We start from the raw sequence: 17,422 nt of genomic DNA, 5'->3' as shown, positions 1-17,422 counted from the left end.
CTGAATTATTTCACAGCCTATGGCTAGAAACAGAATAGTAGGATGGCCTCATATTCCATGGCATATTAAGATGTCTATTATGTGAGAAAAGATACATATTTTATGACTGACCTTGCCTGAAAGGTTCCCTCTTCTTTTTCTTGAAAAAGCAACAAAACAACTACCACCATAAAAACACAAATTGCTTTAAACTCTCCTAAACTGTCCATTCTCAAACTGCTCACCTACAAACATCAAGAGTAGGATTTTGTGTTTATTTTTTTGTTTAATTTGTGGGTTTTGCTGTTTTTTTAAAAGCTGTTTTAGCTCTTACTGCATTTCAGACTCCTTATTTTTCTCAGATTTATGCATTACTTTTTTCATTCATGAAAGAGCACATTTATGAGATTGGAGTACATAGGTAATGGTGTTACATTGACCTTCATGGTAAGGGCTGTGATTCTTGTATTTCTATTGAAGATTTTCAGAACCTCAGTAGAGTTCATGTGCTTTTTAGTCCAGGCAAAATACCTTGATGCTTTGGAAAGCAGCTCTTGGGCACAGGGTTGTGAGAGAATGTTTGGGGGAAAAAGCCCACCAGTAAAACAGTTTTGTCATGTCAGATGTTGTATATTTTCTGACATAAAATGCATTTTAGCTGTTCCTCACTACACTCTATTTAGGATTTTCTAATATCTTTAAGCAAACTTGATAATCATAATTTTGGAGCACGTATAACAGTTTGGCCTTTTCAACAGTCTGTAATTCAAGTATGTTGCTAACACTCTACATTTATTTGTATTACTATCTACTGGTGAAGCATCTGGTTTTGTATCCTCTTATATTAAGCCTCATTTATGAGACTAACAGTGTGATATTATCCCTGTAGTTTATGGATTCCATTGCCTTAAATCCTGTTCTCAAGTTAGCCTCACCAGTCCAGTGTAATCTTCTATTTGCAATTTTTCTCTAGTTGTAGTTATATATGTTATATATTTAAATAAACTAGTGCATATTTAAATGCCTTGGAAAAGCAACTGATGCTTTATCTATTAAAAAGACCAAACAGATTTGTGCTTTTCTGAAACCAGTTGATCATGTGACTTCTTGGAGGTAGATGTGCCAAAGACTGGGATTTGATCACTTGCATTCAATGCCTCCTTGACCTATGCTCTAAATGAGGTATCACAGCAGCCATGGCCTGAAGCTGCCACAGTCAGGAAGTCAGCTGTGAGTCAGTTAAATACCTGAGGTTTCTGCTGAAGTCAGCAGTAACAGCACAGTTGGCACCATTCTTTCTCCTCACTCTGTTGTAAAAGGGATGATCATTCCTGAGCTGGTGCTTGGAATTCTGTAGGGTGAGCCACAGCACTCTGAGTAGCTTACATAAGCAGCTCACATCTGAGCCAAAATTTCACTTCACTTTTTTCATCTCCTCCGGTGACAGACCCAATCTTCTAATACAGTCTGCTACACTAAGACCAAAGCATAGATGTCCTGTGCATAAAGCCCAAGTCAGTAGGGCATTCTTAAAAGAACTCTATTCCTTCAGAAAATGCAGAGGTGACCCTGGGGTGGCCATTTTGGAAGGAATAAAGCCACCTCGCATAATAAATCGGTTCCTAAGCTTGTGCTGCGCATTTACTTGATGGATACTGGCAGTGTATTCTGGAAAAGTGTGTGGCATGTTAAAACATGACAGAGTAGAAAGTGCCAGGAACATTAGTTACTTGGGCAATGTTGTCTTGTTCTCAGGCCAGCTAATCTGCCCTAAAGCATACTGCAAGAATCCTCACTTGCAGATTAACCTATTTAGCATGCTGAGACTTTCTGAAAATCTGTTTGGAATCAGAAGAGGTAAGAAGTAGAATCACAGAGCAGTTTGGGTTAGAAGTACCTTCAAGATCATCTCATTCCAATCCCTCTGCCTTGAGCTGGGACACCTTCCACTAGACCATGTTGCTCCAAGCCCCGTCCAAGTATCCCCTGGCCATGGATACTTCCAGGGATCCAGGGGCAGCCACAGCTGCTCTGGGCACCCTGTGCCAGGGCCTCCCCACTCTCACAGGGAGGAATTTCTTTCCAATACCCTATTTATTTGTGCCCTCTGGCAGTAGGAAGCCATTCCCCCTTGTCCTATCACTTCAGGCACTTTTCCAACCCTGCCCTATCCAGCTCTCCAGGAGCCCCTTTAGGTGCTGAAAGGGGTCTAAGTTCTCCCCTCTAAGGCTTCCTCTTCTCATGACTGAACAACTCCAACTGTCTTACAAAGAGTAACTACCTCCAATCAATCCTTAGAATTATTTTTATCTGTATTAGTGGATTAGTGGAAAAATACAGGAATTTTTGTAACTTCAAGCCAGCTTTTAAATTTGGAATTACCACAGTTAATTCTAAATACTATTTTCTTTCTATTATCAAAATTACCAAAAGTAATATATCTTAATTATTTTGTGTGTCTTCTGAATAGTGAATAGTTTAGAGACCCTAAATTGTTAAAGTTTTCCCTCATTTCCTTATTAAAAAAAGCCCAAACAAAAAATCCCAAAAAAATAAAAAAATCTAAATCAAAACCAATAATTCTCCCCTTTCCCCCTTCAAATCCCCTAAACCAAAACAAAAGCACAGAGTTCCAGTAACTCAGTTGAAAGGCATTTTGTTGTCGAGTGCCACGAGTTTATATGAGTGAAGAATCTCTGAGGATCGGTGTCTTGATGATATCTGCCCTGTTGCTGCTTTGAGGACCAGGTAATAAAATAGCATAAATTAGCAGGATACTGAACTCAAAATTGTCAGCGGAAGTCAGAAGGTACCTGCTATTGTTTAGGCACAGCAAGGACATGCTGGGGATTAACAGATGTCTTCTCAGCAAGTCAGTGCAGATTCCTCTTCAGCTCCCATTGTTGCTGCTTCATCAAAGTTGGAGAAACATTATCTTATTGCAAGTTGATGAAATATGAATCTTGCTAATCCAGAAAACCAGTTTCTCTTTACAAACTTTTGCAATTTTCTTGATGGTGGAATTTGGGTTTTTTTTTGGCCTAGGAGGAATGCTAGTTCCCTCAATAATAGTGCTGTAACTTTTGTTCTTTTTCATCTTCCAACACAATCACCGTGACCAAGTCTTATTTGGCATCATGAAGAAAAACTGCTTGTGAGAGTGCACAGCACTTGAATAATGGGACTTTTAATAGTTTCAGGAAGACACTATTATTCATATAGATATATAAAGGGCCTGTGCAACTGAAGTATTCAACAGGGTATAAAAATCTATCCACATTCTTCCTGTGTTCCTTACAATTTCCAGTCAGCTCAAGCACTATTCCTGTGGTCTCAGTATCAATGCCAGTAAAAATAATGTATAATCAAACAGATTTCAAGGATGAACTTAATCTCCAGCTGTTTGTGCTGCTGCTTCCTTTCTGCTGGCAGGAGTTTTAATGCTTAATATATACTTTGATCATCTACTCTGCCTCTGAGAAAGTGAATTATGCAACTGCAGTGGTCACTGCTTATATGGAAGCCGTTCTCATAGAAGGTGTTTTGCTGAATCTCAGAAAAAGAGCATTATAAATCAAATTTATTGTAGACTTTATGGTATAATCCAATATTATAAAAAACCCCCAATGAAACAGAAACCTCCAAAGGCCATATTGCCTCTTGTGTGCTTGTAAGAAGCATAGAGTGTGTTATTAAAACTTCAGTCTAGGGAATTACAACTTTTGTAGATAAAAAAGAATAGAAAAATGGAGTGGCTCAAAAAAGTAATTCATCAACATCATGCACTGGAAAAACACTTGGTTTTGAAGTTAAGTGAAAATGTGAAGGAAAAAGAATATCTGACTTAAAGACTTCAAAGATGTAGAAAATAACCAGCACTCTCCACATAAGCAAAGCTTTATTTAAGAACAAGAACAGTTTTTTGTGGTGTCTACACATTTTGTTTTCTGCAATAGAATATTTGGCTTTTCACATTAACATCCCATTTATTTTGGACAAAAGAGGAAGCTGTGTTTGGCAAGAATCCAGAAAAAATGGAGTTTCCCGATTTGTGTGTGATTTTCTCTCTGCACAGCTGTTTTTACTTGGAATTGTAAATGGCTGGTTTTCTCCTGGGGCCGTTCGAGTCCGATCCGACTAGCTCTGGACCCCAGCCCCGAGCAGCCTTCACAAGGACAAAAGCAAGAGACAGAGGCGCTCTCCTCTCGGGACCAAAGTCCTGTTTCTACTCCTAGATAGGACTCACCTCGGGATTCAGGCGACGTCCCAGGAAAAGAGAGCTGGGGGCCGAGGGGGGTGTGCGCTCCTCCCGGGACACTGAAGCTCAGGGAAGGGGGGCGGAGGAACGGGCCACAGCCAATGGGATACAAGTGAGGAAGGGGCGAGGGGAGGAGCAAACCTGGGACAAACCATTACCACCGGGGCTTGGGGGGGGATGGACCATGTGATCTGTGCGGATTAACAAACACCCAGTGCAAAACCAACAACTAAATAAAATGTTTACTGCAATACAACATGGAATATTTCTTGTCCAAATAGGAGATTTTACTTTGCTAGAGGAAAGAATTTGTGGAAGATTTTTCTTTAGGTACTTGCTATGGGTGTGAGTTAAAAGGAAATAGCCATTCATATGTTAGAATTAACTTGCTTTATTTTTGGTGGAGTTAAGTTTGGACGTCTGTTATTCAGATTGCACTCTGAATAAATTTTCATCTGCTACTAAGAGGGATAAGTATAATTAGTTTTATTGATGGATAATGAGATGATTTGCTCTCATAATTAAAAGATCACTATTGTGTGGATATTAAGAAAAGCTTCAAGTGATGTATACTTATGTTATTGTAGTTTAAATGTCCTCTGTTCTCCCCATAGTTCCCTTCCCTCCCTGTATTTTTGCTATCAGACAGGCTGGGTTGTCTAAGACAGGTAAAAAGAAGGCGTTCACATGTGTCCCTTGCATGGGACAATTGGGAATGGAAAAGCTTGGTGCTTAGGGGGTACGGCATGGCAACACCTGACCTCCAATCAAGTTTAAAAAAAGCCATTTCCACCAATAAATAGCAAAGAGCTAACTGACAGACTTTGAAGGGGCCAGGGTTAGCTGATACAACCCCCAGGGGTATAAAAGATTGAGCATCCATCTTGAAGATGAACTAGCCATGTGGTATGCATGAGAGGCAGTTCCCAGCGCTGCAGCTTATTCCTTATGTAGTCCTTTGTTGTATTTTTGTTAAGGTTTAATAAACCCCTTTAAATTTTCAAAGGGAGCCGTTGTCTCTCACATTACCCCCTACAAGGCTGTAGGGGGTAGCCTTGGGAAGCCAAGGGCAGATTTGAGAGCAGTTACTCCAGGGCTTCATGCTTCATGCTGAGTTCTGAGCTCAGCAAGATCACAAATTTATGCTCTTCAAACCCAGGTCACTGACTGCTGAATGAGTGGAGCCACAGGGTCTGCCAGCAACATCCAACCTTCATCTATCTCTGCTGAGCTGGATGGGGAGGAAAGTGATGGGTTACAAATTTGCTGGATTGAGTGCAGTCATGAGTAAGTTCTACTTCACAAATTGGAGACTCTTTTTAAAACCGCTTACCACACTTCTGCCTCAGCTTTTTATGAACTAACAAAGCAGGTTCTCTTTCCTCTCCCATCCAACTTGGTCACCCAAACCATCTGTACCTGTGCCAGATGAACTTTCACTTTCCTGGAATGAGAGAGATTTGACTTGTAAATACACACAACTTCTGATGCATGTCACAAAAGTATTGTGTGAGGATATACTTTCCTCCTTGTGGATTTTCTCCTACATTAAGTTTTGGGAGTTAGCTTTTAAAAAATATTTTAGCAGTCACTTCCTTTCATTTCCTGGTCATAGTGAAAAGCAAACTCTGACATTGTTTTGTTAGTAATGTTGGAGAATTCATGTACTGAGTTAATATGTCAGCCTTTCTTACAATAAATAATACAGAATTGTACCATATTAATGAGAATAATTAAACTGTAATATAATTAAATGTGTATCTAAGCCCTGAAACTTCCCTGTGAATGATAGCTCTTACCGATTCAACTGTATGATGAAAAAGCTTGTACCAGTTTTGTTCCAGATGACAGTCAAATACAGTATGCAGGAAGTATCTCATGTTCCACCTGTGTCCAATGGCAATTTGAAATTTGGCTGAGAGAAACAGTTCTTTTCAGAGATCAGAGAAAGTCTCTCAGTGCATCAGAGCATTCCTAGAAGTCTTGGCTCTGGAAACAAATGTATCTTTTTGTAAAATATCTTGGTGCTAGGCATGTAAATTTCTGTGGTTACTTTGGCTTGCTGTATTTATTATGACATCACACATGTATTTTACTTGTTGTGGTTTAAGAATGATATTCCTCAGTTGGAAACACTGCAAACCACGAGTTGCTTGTTTGCTCCCCTCTCCTTTTCCCCACTTTGATGATTTGGAGAGCAGAACTAGAGGCACAAAAGGCAAAGATCATGGGTTGCGATAAGAACAATTTACTGGAAACAGCAATAAAAAGACAACCAATAGTAACAGCAACAATACTAATAAAAGAGTGTACAAGAAACAGTTTACACCCGAGTTCTCACCCCTGACAATACCCGACCATTCCCCCGCCATGCTAACCGAGCTGGCAGGCAGCCATTTCCCAAAAAATGAGGTGAGGTACTACAGAATAACCTCTGGGTCCTGGCCATGCCCCCTCCTGGCTCCTGCAGAAATTAAACCTATCTTGTCCAGAACCAGGACACTACATTCCATATATCATAACTTCCTTTCTGTATCAGTTTTATAATCTATGCAAATGGCACCCAGGTAGCCTTCCTTGAGTGGTACACTTGTCTCAAATAAGGCAAGGCTAAGATTTGAGGTAAATAGAAAAACATACTTTTAGTATAGGCTTCCTTACCATACCCTGTAATTTATGCATATATTTCTTTATATACAATTGGTGTCAGATAATTACAGCACTAATTTTGTAAAGTCTGTGTATGTGTATTTTTGTTTTAAGGGGCTTTCTCCCTTCCCTTTCCCAAAGGCAGAGAGATCCATAATAAAAATTACACCTTTTTGCACCATAACAAAGCTACTTTTCTCAACAGATGAGTACACCATGAGAACATACTGTATTGGTGTAGGATATAAAGGGTGTGTCTGCCAGTGATGATGTATATGGATGTGGCACCAACTGATTTCAACGAGACAGAAGATTAGCACCCCATCTAAAACGTGGAAGAAGAGTTTAGTAGTAAATGTTAATTGTAGCTTTGTAAAGCAGCTCTACCTCCTAAAGCCCAGGAAAACAATAGAGAGTAACTAAGGTTGTGTGTTTATGAGGTTTTTTCAGACATTCCTGGGAATCAGTTTTATATTTTGTCCTTGTGTAATGGATTGCCATCTATAGAGGTTGCTGTTCAATTTTTTTGAATGCCTGCCCTTGAATTGACACCTGGTAAATTAAGAGTCATAAATTGCCAATACAACAGGCAGAAAAAATGTGTCTTAATATCTTCCAACAATCCTAACAATCTATGCTAGATATGTATTTTTTACTGCCAAGCAGAAAGAACAGAAACATACTGACTAATTTTTACCAGAACAATAATCAGACATCCACCAGTAAACATGAGTGTAGGCCAGAGGAAAGCAAAGAGGAGACCTTTTGCAGGATAAAGTCTGCTTAAAATGACGTTGGGCTGTGTTCCTCCTGGGTCATAGTAACACGGGAAAGTCTGGTATTTTTTGAAATTGCTTGCAATTGTTTCTATTCGTGCTTTAACTTCTTTAGAGTTCTCCAACTTGTCTGGGACATATGAGCACTGAAATAAGAAATCAAGGTGATTCACTATAACAAATACTCCAATAAAAAGTTTTTAGTCAAGTCAGATTGAGGGAAAAAATCATGCTAGTACTGACAAAATCTTCTGTGGTTTGGCATCCCTGGAGATTGTCTTGGTTTCATTATGTCCATTTGCCATGCCACTCTTCCCTCTTTCCATCAGCATGTCAATGACCCCAGTCTGCAGATTTACAGATTGGGGTTACATTGTTGGAAACCAATAAAATACATGCTCAAAAAAACCCTGCAGTCTTTGACACTGTCACTTCCTTGTTACAGTGCCAAACTCCAGTTCCTAACAGAGCTTCTAGGCACTGTCACAGTGGGAAAGTGTTTATTGTGCAGAAATTTGCACTGGTTTGTCAGTGTGCACAAGAATGAAGTTGTTTCACTGCACACCTCTGGTTGTAAGTAGTTGAAAAATGCAAGCATGGCTGTTGGGGGCTCCCTACTTGTCTTTGTTAAACAAAACTATTTTGACTTGTAGTAATAATTCAGAGTTATTTAGTTTTCATTGGAAATAGACTTTGAAGCAGTACATTTTTGTTGTTTTTTTTTTTTTTTTTTTTTTGTTGTTGTTGTTGTTCATAATTTTTTTTTCTGCAGTATTATTTTGTGTGTATAATAATGCTTGAATGTACTAAACTGGGACCTGGCCAAGGCAAAAGCAGGGGTGGTTCCTGACCTGTAAATTTTACTTTCATTAGTGCAAGTAGATAGGACATCAAGAAGTTGCCTCCCTTTGCAGTGAACAAGGCTCTTGTTTCCATCTATGGTAGGTAGTTTCTGTTTGCTTCTTTATTGCATGTAGCTTTCCCTGAGGCAGTCATTATAAAGACAGGCATTAGCTAGAAAAATTCTCTTCAGCTGAAGTGTTTTATGCTATTAGGTTTGCACAGTGGGAAGCGCTAATCTATATAAATGCTTTGCATTTTTAATCTGAACATGTTTGTTCTAAATTTTAAAAGTACTTCAGTCTCAGGCATCCAAGAGTCTGAATTTTCACTGATTTGTTTCTCAGTTTCTGTCTAAAATGTGCATCATGTTGCAATTTTCTCCTTCTTTATTCCCTGTTTAATAACATACACCTAAAAAACAAGTAAAATTGGAATTTGTGCTCTTACACTGGATGGTTCTAAACTTGATGTCTCTCTTGCTAATTCAACAAGCAGCTGAGCAAGCCACAGCTTATAAACCATTTGTTACAATGGGTCTTCAACTGGGAGACTTACATATTTTAAAATGTTCACAGGTGTTGTATATTCATGTTGGTGTAGTTCCTTTAAATGTATTAACTTAATATTTAAAAAAAAATTAAAACTCTAGTTTCTGTAATGTTTTTAAATTGCCTTGGCTTAAGACATTGTTAACATGTAAAAGTTAAAATTTTAAACCAAGCATCTCCTGCTGTTACTGAGATGCTTGGTTTAAAAACTATCAGCCCCTCTCCTCAAAGGTGTTAGATAATAGCAAAGAATGAGTTTGCAATCTGCAAGTACCTTAGGATTTCTTTCCAGTGTATCTTCAGTCTGGTAGAGCATAACCTCCTGTCCTGAGGCTGTCAGATTAACCCACACCTGTAGACAGGGATAAGGAAAGATTTCCTCATCCTCTGAGCCTTTGCTGTTTGGGCAGAAAACTTTGTCCTTGATGTTGGCTTTGAGTACCTTGCACACAGTTTCTGTTGTCCAAACACTACAAAAACAAAACAAAAGGTATTCCTTTTAAGCTTATCAGAAGCATCTGTTGCAAGTGGTGTGTGAAAATACATCTGTGTGTGCTGGCTTGGCTGGAGTTCATAGCTGCTTCATCCTGCTGTAATGAACTGTGCCCACCCTGAATCAGTGGCTGCACCTGGAGAAGGGCTGCCATAGTAAGTTCAGGAAAACATTTTTGTTGTTTTTGCTGGTTTTGCTGGTTTTTTAATGCATTCTTTGGTTTTCAGTTAGATTCTGACCTCCCCATCTGTAACCAGCTTCATATTATTCAAGAAAAAAATAGTGCTATGGATTTTAAAATTTGGTAGTAAATACCTGGAATGCAGTGTACTTCATATCTCAGAAATATTTTTACTGATTTCTTTCAATAAGCCTCAGAACTTGGATCTGTTTTCCCCACTTCTCTTTTTCTTTATTACATGGGCCTCTTGCATAAATAAGTAGCAGGATTTTTTTTGGGAAAAGTTAATTTTTACTGTTGCTTATCTGTTTTTCTCAAGACCTACTTTTCTGTTATTGTTAACACATTACATTTTGCTCACAGAAGTACACTTTGGTGTCAAAGAAAGTTGAGTCTCACTCCAGTTCTTATGAAACTACTCTTGATACATGTATCCATCTTTTGTAATGTAATCTGGAGGCAGAAAAATAAATATGTGAATAACTCTATTTTAAAGAGAATGTACTTCAAATAGTTTTGAGATTAAAGGTGCTCTAGCAAGAAGCATGAGGCGGCTGTCCTTGCTTTCTCTGTCATAATCTTGAAACATGAACAAGTGAGATGCACTCCTTGTTACTTTGATATTTTGCAAATTGATTTTGTGTGTGTAGGCAGAACTCACAAAATTAAATAAGAGGGTGGGCATTCATAACTCCTTCAGTGTTCATTATGTTCTGTAATATTTGGTGTGGCTGCCTGGGTTGTTGAAAGTGCTCGTTTCTTATGATGGTTAATTTGGAAGTAAGATACAGATTCTTGAGTGAACAATTTTACCATGACTTCTGTTGATCAAGTTCTATTAAACAAGACACTTTCCTGCCCATAAAAGAGCTTTTTTAAACTGTTTCTATTTATGCAAGACTTGGCTTTTCATTGTCAAGCTTTGATAAGCATGGTTGGCTTTTTGATTCTACAGCAAATGTTTTGATTTAGTCTGTTTTGTTTAGCCATGAGGAGAATAATTTCCTCTTTTTTGTTCTCACTGTGCTTGATGAATTCTTGCCACACTTTTTTCCTCTTCTGTTTTAAATCCTTATGAGCTCTCTGAGAGCACTTTGTCTATTGTACAACGTACTTATGTATACTTTATCACTGTTTTAATTACTGTATATGATGCTAACAGGAAAAAGAATAGCTTTGTTTCATAAACAAATGACTCTTATTACCTCTTAGTGTAAAATGGCACAATGGTGATCCCAATAAAAAAGTACATCATCATGGAGCATGCAACCATTCCCAGTCCCAGGCAGAGGGCTCTTGTCTCCCCTCGCTTTTGTGCAGTCACCAACTTCTTTCCCAGCATGATTTATAGTTGTGAAACTTGAACAGCCTCTATTTGGTGTAAAATAAAATACAGAAAAGAAAGGGAAAATATGACAGTTATTGTACTTATGTAACAAATTTCTGAAATATAATTGGTGGCAGAACAGCCTCATTTTTGCAAAAACTAGAACTAAAAAAAAATCCAACCAAACTTGCTGTGTTTTTTGTTATCATTAGACTCTTCTTTTACTTTTTAAATTTATCGTGTAGTACCTTAAGAAGTGTGTGTGTGTGTGTGTCTGTGTGTGAAAGCCAAGAGACTAGGTAGAAAAATCTGGTAACTTCTGGGGAGAATTCTGTTAACATTCCAATTGTCCTCAGACTTAATTCAGTCTGTTTTATGTCGCTGCTTCTCTGAAGTTAGTGTTGTTTTGCTGTATATTGGTAAAGGCTGCATGAAGGGAAAACCTTCCCAGAGTAGAAACCTTTTTACATTATGCCTTTTCTTCTGGAGTAGTTTGAAATGGTGTTGTCTTATTTCAAAAAAACTGAAATAAAAAATTTAACATTTGAGATTTCTGACTTCTGCATGTTTGCTTGGCCTTGTCAATTCAGAGGTGCTCCAAAACTCCTGTCTGAGCAGTGTTGGTGTAACTCTTGGTCAGAGCAGTCTGAACCTGAGCTCAAAACTGACTGGCATTAGCCCCTCCACTCCTTTCACAAAAAGTATTTTAAATGATCCACAATAAATGATCCATAATGTTTTGTTGAAGAGAATCTGAAAATTATTGCCGTGACTCCATATGCCATTGAATCATTATGAGTGGCATACAGGTTTCTGTAGAAATAGTCCAGAACTTTCACTGCAAGTTCAACCAGTCTCCAGTATCTGCTGCACTGACAGCTGTGATTGCTTGTACGTAGGGTTTTGTTTTTTCATGAAAATATGGCAAAAGCTGTTTTTATGGAAATGAAAAGACTGGAAAGATTTGAGTGGGCTTTTTGGAGATAAGAGAAGAAAGCAGAGGAAAAAGGAGAGAAAAAAAAGACATTAATGCCAAATTGGACTTCCTTTCTGTTCTGCACAAGGCAGTGGTGCACAGCTTTAAGCAGTGCTTTTTCAGGATTTTAGTTTCAGGTGTGTGCAACTTTTCAGTGTATGTCCTTACTAGCTGGCCGTTAGGATGGCATACCTCCTCCCTAAATCCTCCTGTGTTCAGACTTAGATTTATATACAGTGTAATATAAGCACAAACCAAAGTTGGCAAATAGCCTCTTCAGCTTATCTGTGAGCAGTTGTTTTCCAGCTGCTGCAGGCTGGCAGAGCTGCAGTGTGACTGCAAGTAGGGGACTATGCGGAATTTGGTGAAAGATGACATAGCCCTCAAAGCTATGAGCATCAGCTCTTAAAGAAATGAATGGAAATATATTCTGAATGTTCTTTCCTTTCCTGCTATTTCTGGTTTTCCCTTGTAAAAGTGCCTCACTTAGACTGTTTAATGATCAAAGGAAAAAGGTATTTCAAAATTAACATCCTGCTGTTTTTAGACTGTTATAACACCTGAATGTTAGTTCTCTTAGCAATAAAAATATAGATGTCTGTGGTCTGTAAAACACCTTTGGTCATTTAGCAGAACTTGTGGTTAGTTGCAGATTTTAAGAATATATTTTGAAGTTGGTAGTATTTGATATCAAAGTGGAAGGCTGTTTTTAGGTGTCCCTAGAAACTAAATGTGTTATTTTTAGAATACTAAATTTTGTCCACTTTCATATTTAAGTCCACTTTAAATAAAACATCCACATCCAATGTGAATTTTGCATACAGCATTTTGAGAGGAACTATTTTTCTGATGATCACATGTAATTCACTGGCACTGTAAGAAGCATCTCAATTTGAAAATTGCCATAGATTAACTTTCCTTGTTTACTGCCATTTGCATTTAATACAGACGGTGAGCTAATGCCCTTAAGTAAGGTTGTACTCTGTTTTGCTTGGTCAGTGGGGCTATAGGTAGAATATGTAATATATGCTCCCAGCACACTTATGCTGCACCTGCATATTCACGTGTAACTATGTGGAGAGGCGTGTGCAGCAAGGAAGCTTGCACAGTGTCACTGACTGTTCCTTGAAACATTCTGTCATTTCTTTTAGTTTGGAAAATGGGAATAAAAAAACTTAAAGAATTCCAAAGTACTTAAAATATCAGAATACTGTGCAACACAGTACCTTGATACCAATTGTTATTAAACTGGCTCTCCATTACATAATGTGCAGCTTGGGCAGAGAGGGAAGTGAAATAAAGGAATATTATCAGGCCTGGAGCACAGGCCCTGAGACCAAATGGTACTGGAGTAGCAGGTCCTTATAGCATCATGGGGAGATAATGATACATGAGTGAAAATCTGTGTAGTTAATAAGAAACTAACATACAGTAACAATGATTAATCTTTATTTTCTGTGAGAAATTGAAAAAATGAAAGGCTGGTACTGCCACTGTGACTTGTGGAAAACTTCTAGTGTCCTAGAGCTGTTAACAAATCAAATTTTGATGAACCATAATATTTACGGATCTGTCGCATTTACACTGAGAAACAGTGGATTAATCAATCCCCTTGTTACATGGAAAACAAGAACTGTGGGACTATTAACCAAGGGATTAATAAGAAATCTAATTGCTTCAAAAGTCTGCTTGAATGCCAGCCACACATGCAGTGGATGCACCACTAAACTCATCCTCCTAATAATCTAAAACTAGCAGACCATCTCTTTAAGACACAAAAGGAACTTGTATGTGTTAATAGGAAATGTTTTTTAAGTGGCCCAGAGGTTAAATGCAGTGTTGTTCCCCATCCTCACACCAGACAGACTGCCTGACCCTGGCTCTCTGCAAGCGCTGCTTAGTGATGCTGTTTGCTTGTGCTCCCCCAGTTCAGATAACTGCTTCACCCCAAAGAGAACGAGGACATGTAAATTTTGCAGGGAATGTTAAAAAGAAAGATTCATCTAAAAATATCACCCTAAGGGCTTCTATAGACATAAAAATAACCAGCTAGGTCTTTAGGCAATGTAAAACAAGGATGCTTACATCATTGTAGTGTTGCTGTAGCAAATTAGCTGTAAATGTGGTCCCTAAAACTGAAATACACATTTTCTGGTGCATTTTTTTCTGCTCACAAATACAGAGGACCAAAAAACCCTGTAACACTATTTCATGCATGTACAGAAGAATTTGAGAGGAAACACAGAACTGCAAAGTTGCATACACATAGAAAATCATATTTACTTGGAATTTCTTTATTGTTTTAAAGGTTAACTTTTTTCTGATTAAAAGTATCTTCTGTCTCCTTGCTCTGTCTATGTATATTAGAAGGAGCATTGAAATAGCTGGTTTAGTGTTTCTTCTGACAAAACTATTAAATCTTTTAAAATTAAACAGAAGACTTGATTGGCCCAGGAAGTCTGAGTAAAATTGAACTGGAAGATGTTGAAGTGTACAAAGCAAGGCAAGCAAAGCAAGGCAAGTCCAGCCTTCAAGAGAAAATGTAAATGTATTCTTGTACTGCAGATTTTATATGGTGATTCCATATGTATTAGGAATGTATAAACTGTGAATGTTTTGATAATGTTCCCTCTGCCTAATCTTCTTCAATCCAGTGAAATTATACAGTACATTACCTGTGCATTTTCAATGTATAATAATTGCAGTCACAGCTGCTAGTGATAATCTTAGGGATGCCATCCGCTCAGGTTTTGAATAGTCCCCTATTTTAATTAGAGAGATATTTAATACTTGGCAGGAAGTCTCTACCTTCTCCTACTCTCTCAACTTTCACGGAGTTTCCAGTGGTGTGACCTCAGATGGGACTTCTCTCTCAAGATATTCCAGTGCTCTTAATTTGCACTGATTAATTTACCTCACTTGCAGGAGAAAGGCTGCTAAGTCCTCTATTGAATTTAAGTTGGGAATAAATACTAACAGTGAGATAGTGTTGTGGTTTTTATATTTGGCTTTTCTTTGAGCCGATTCATCCCACAATATGGTGAATCTTCAGTCAATATTTATGTATTGCTTTCAGATGAACAGTATTTTCTAAAATAGCATCATACCAAGAAGAGAGATGCAAGTCATCTACATCTCTAAAGTGATGAAGACTTTTTAAGCAGGCCGGTACCTGTTGGCCTCTATTGCTTCTGCATGCAAAACAGCCATTTTTTTTCCCTGTCAAATGCCAACTTGAGCCATGTTTTATTCTCAAAACACCTTTTATAGACAAAATAAAAATTGCCAGCTTTGCTGGATTTGTAAGAGGAGCACAGTACTTGGTGATAGTTTATTGGTCAAATGCTTTTTGTGAGAACCAGTAGGTAAAAGTTTTAGATTTATAAATATGAGCTCTCTACTGGTTATGTTACTGGAACAGCACTCATATTTACATACTTAAAACTCTCTCTAGGAAGAGTTAGTTGGATCATTTGCACTTGCTTATCTGTTTTCCATAGGTACTTCAACACTGCTTAGATTCTTCCTTTCTGTTTCAATCCTATGCTCATCATTTTCTCATCTGCTGCCCCACCACTTGCAACAGGCTGTAGTCAAAATTGTATTCTGTTAGCATTTTCTTTCTCTTTCCCCAGTCTCTAGCAGTTACAGGCATTTTTTGCTCGTGCTAGGGAAGTGCTGCAGACAGGGAACACCAGTTTTTTCATGAAATAATAAGCTTTCTGTGTGTCTGCAACCACAAATACTTTATGTTACAGAATGAGGTGATGCTGAGCCTCGATGGAAAAGTGCACAGAAAAGTTTCTCATGTAGTTGTGTTGGAAACCTAAAGCAGCAATATTTTGACTGTGTAACATAATACAACTGTTTATTTTTTGAAACATGCTGTATAATTTTGCTTTATTACTGAACTGTTTACCAGATGTGCCACTAGAGTGAATTAAAGAAGTTAGATTTTTAATTGTCTAAAAACATATGCAGTTGTTTAAGACAAATTCTATTAGCTTTTAAACATGGTGGGTCTTAGAAAAAGAAAAAATGGGGGGAAAAAAGACAGAAGTTACTTGCTTAGTTCAGCTGTTCTGAAATATTTCTGGAGTACTTCTTCCTTTGATTCTGTGCTGTAGAGGGCTGCACAGAAGGAATCAGTTTAAGACTAGATTTTTGGGAAGCCTTCAAGAGTTCATGTGCCTGGTTCCTCTCTAACTTAGGGGTAGGTAAGCACATCCTCTAAAGTAATGCTGAAAACCCAAAGCCATGAGACTTCTAAACGCAAAAGTGCATTTACCATTAAAATGAACAAGAACTATGGTCTTATTTGAGCTACAGGCTCCCAATTTATGAAAATATTATTGTTACCTTTGCTAACAGTTGTGAAGAATTATCAGATTGCATCCAGTTACAAAAGAGAGAACTCAGTCTGCATGCTACAGAAAAGTTATCTACCCTGTTCTCCATACTGCTGCAGATATAAAAAGCCTTTTACTTACCCAAAAGTATTTTTTTTTGCTTCCCCCACTGTACTTTTCAAAACACAAAGCTATCATATTCTCTCAAGGAAAAAGAGTTGTTTAGAAATAAACTTACAATTTTTGATGAAATGCTGCTTTCTCTGATGAAAAAAGTCTGTTACATGACAAACTTGGGATAGTAGTGGAGCTCAGAGCTGAAAGGGATTTTTTATTAATTTTTTTCCTTTCCTGTACGTCGCTAGGTTTGCTTTGCTGTGGCTGAAGTCCTAACTTAATTCCCCTATTACAAAGCCTTTTGTAACCATAAATGGTAAGGTATGAAAGAGCACTGTCCTTTTGGAAATTAATTGCTGGAAACCAGGAAGTCAGAATACTGAGACTGAGCTTTCTCATACACTAGAGCTCCTTTACAATGCATTCTGGTGGATTTGTCTTAAACTATGGACCCACTCCATTGTACAAGTTTAGAAATCCGACAGATCTTTTGAGTAAGATTTATGAAATTTAACTGTATTGATGACCAGTGGTATTCTTTCTTAATAACCTGAGCCATTACCAGCTGTGTGGGAATGCTTTATTGCCTCTATTTTCAGTGAGTTTGGATGCAACAGGTGCTACAATTCTGACTGTACATCAGAGCCTTGTAGATAAGAACATCCATCATACCATAGGTGCATTAGTGTCTAGCATGTTCCTCTAGCCAAAAAGCCAAGCGTATTTCTGGGACATATAAACAGATAACTCCTAGCACAGAGCTTCAGAAAAGAGATTTTTTTCTTTTTTGAAACTCTATTATTGGGAGTCTAAAGGAATTTAAATGAGTTAATCCAGTAGAATCATTAGGAGAGAACATAAGCAAGGGTAGGGTATTTGCCCCTCCCTCCTTGCTTTAGGTATCTCATAATTAGCTGTTTCAGTTA

At 38.0% G+C, this 17,422-nt stretch overlaps 1 protein-coding gene across 1 annotated transcript; it reads right to left on the bottom strand.

The window, feature by feature from the left end:
• Positions 1-6,465: 6,465 nt before the first annotated feature.
• Positions 6,466-16,777, bottom strand: LOC102060649 (putative calcium-activated potassium channel subunit beta). Its single transcript, XM_005493119.4, has 4 exons — positions 16,618-16,777; positions 10,933-11,098; positions 9,328-9,523; positions 6,466-7,808 (listed from the first exon to the last, which is right to left on the bottom strand). Exons 2-4 carry the CDS (start codon positions 11,067-11,069, stop codon positions 7,539-7,541), a joined length of 603 nt encoding a protein of 200 aa, XP_005493176.2. The 5' UTR covers positions 11,070-11,098; positions 16,618-16,777; the 3' UTR covers positions 6,466-7,538.
• Between the last annotated feature and the right edge of the window lie 645 nt (positions 16,778-17,422).

Source organism: Zonotrichia albicollis, chromosome 15 (assembly GCF_047830755.1).
Source record: "Zonotrichia albicollis isolate bZonAlb1 chromosome 15, bZonAlb1.hap1, whole genome shotgun sequence".
Lineage (NCBI taxonomy): Eukaryota > Metazoa > Chordata > Aves > Passeriformes > Passerellidae > Zonotrichia > Zonotrichia albicollis.
The sequence above is the reverse complement of the archived record's forward strand: the minus strand, read 5'-3'. Positions and strand labels throughout refer to the sequence as shown.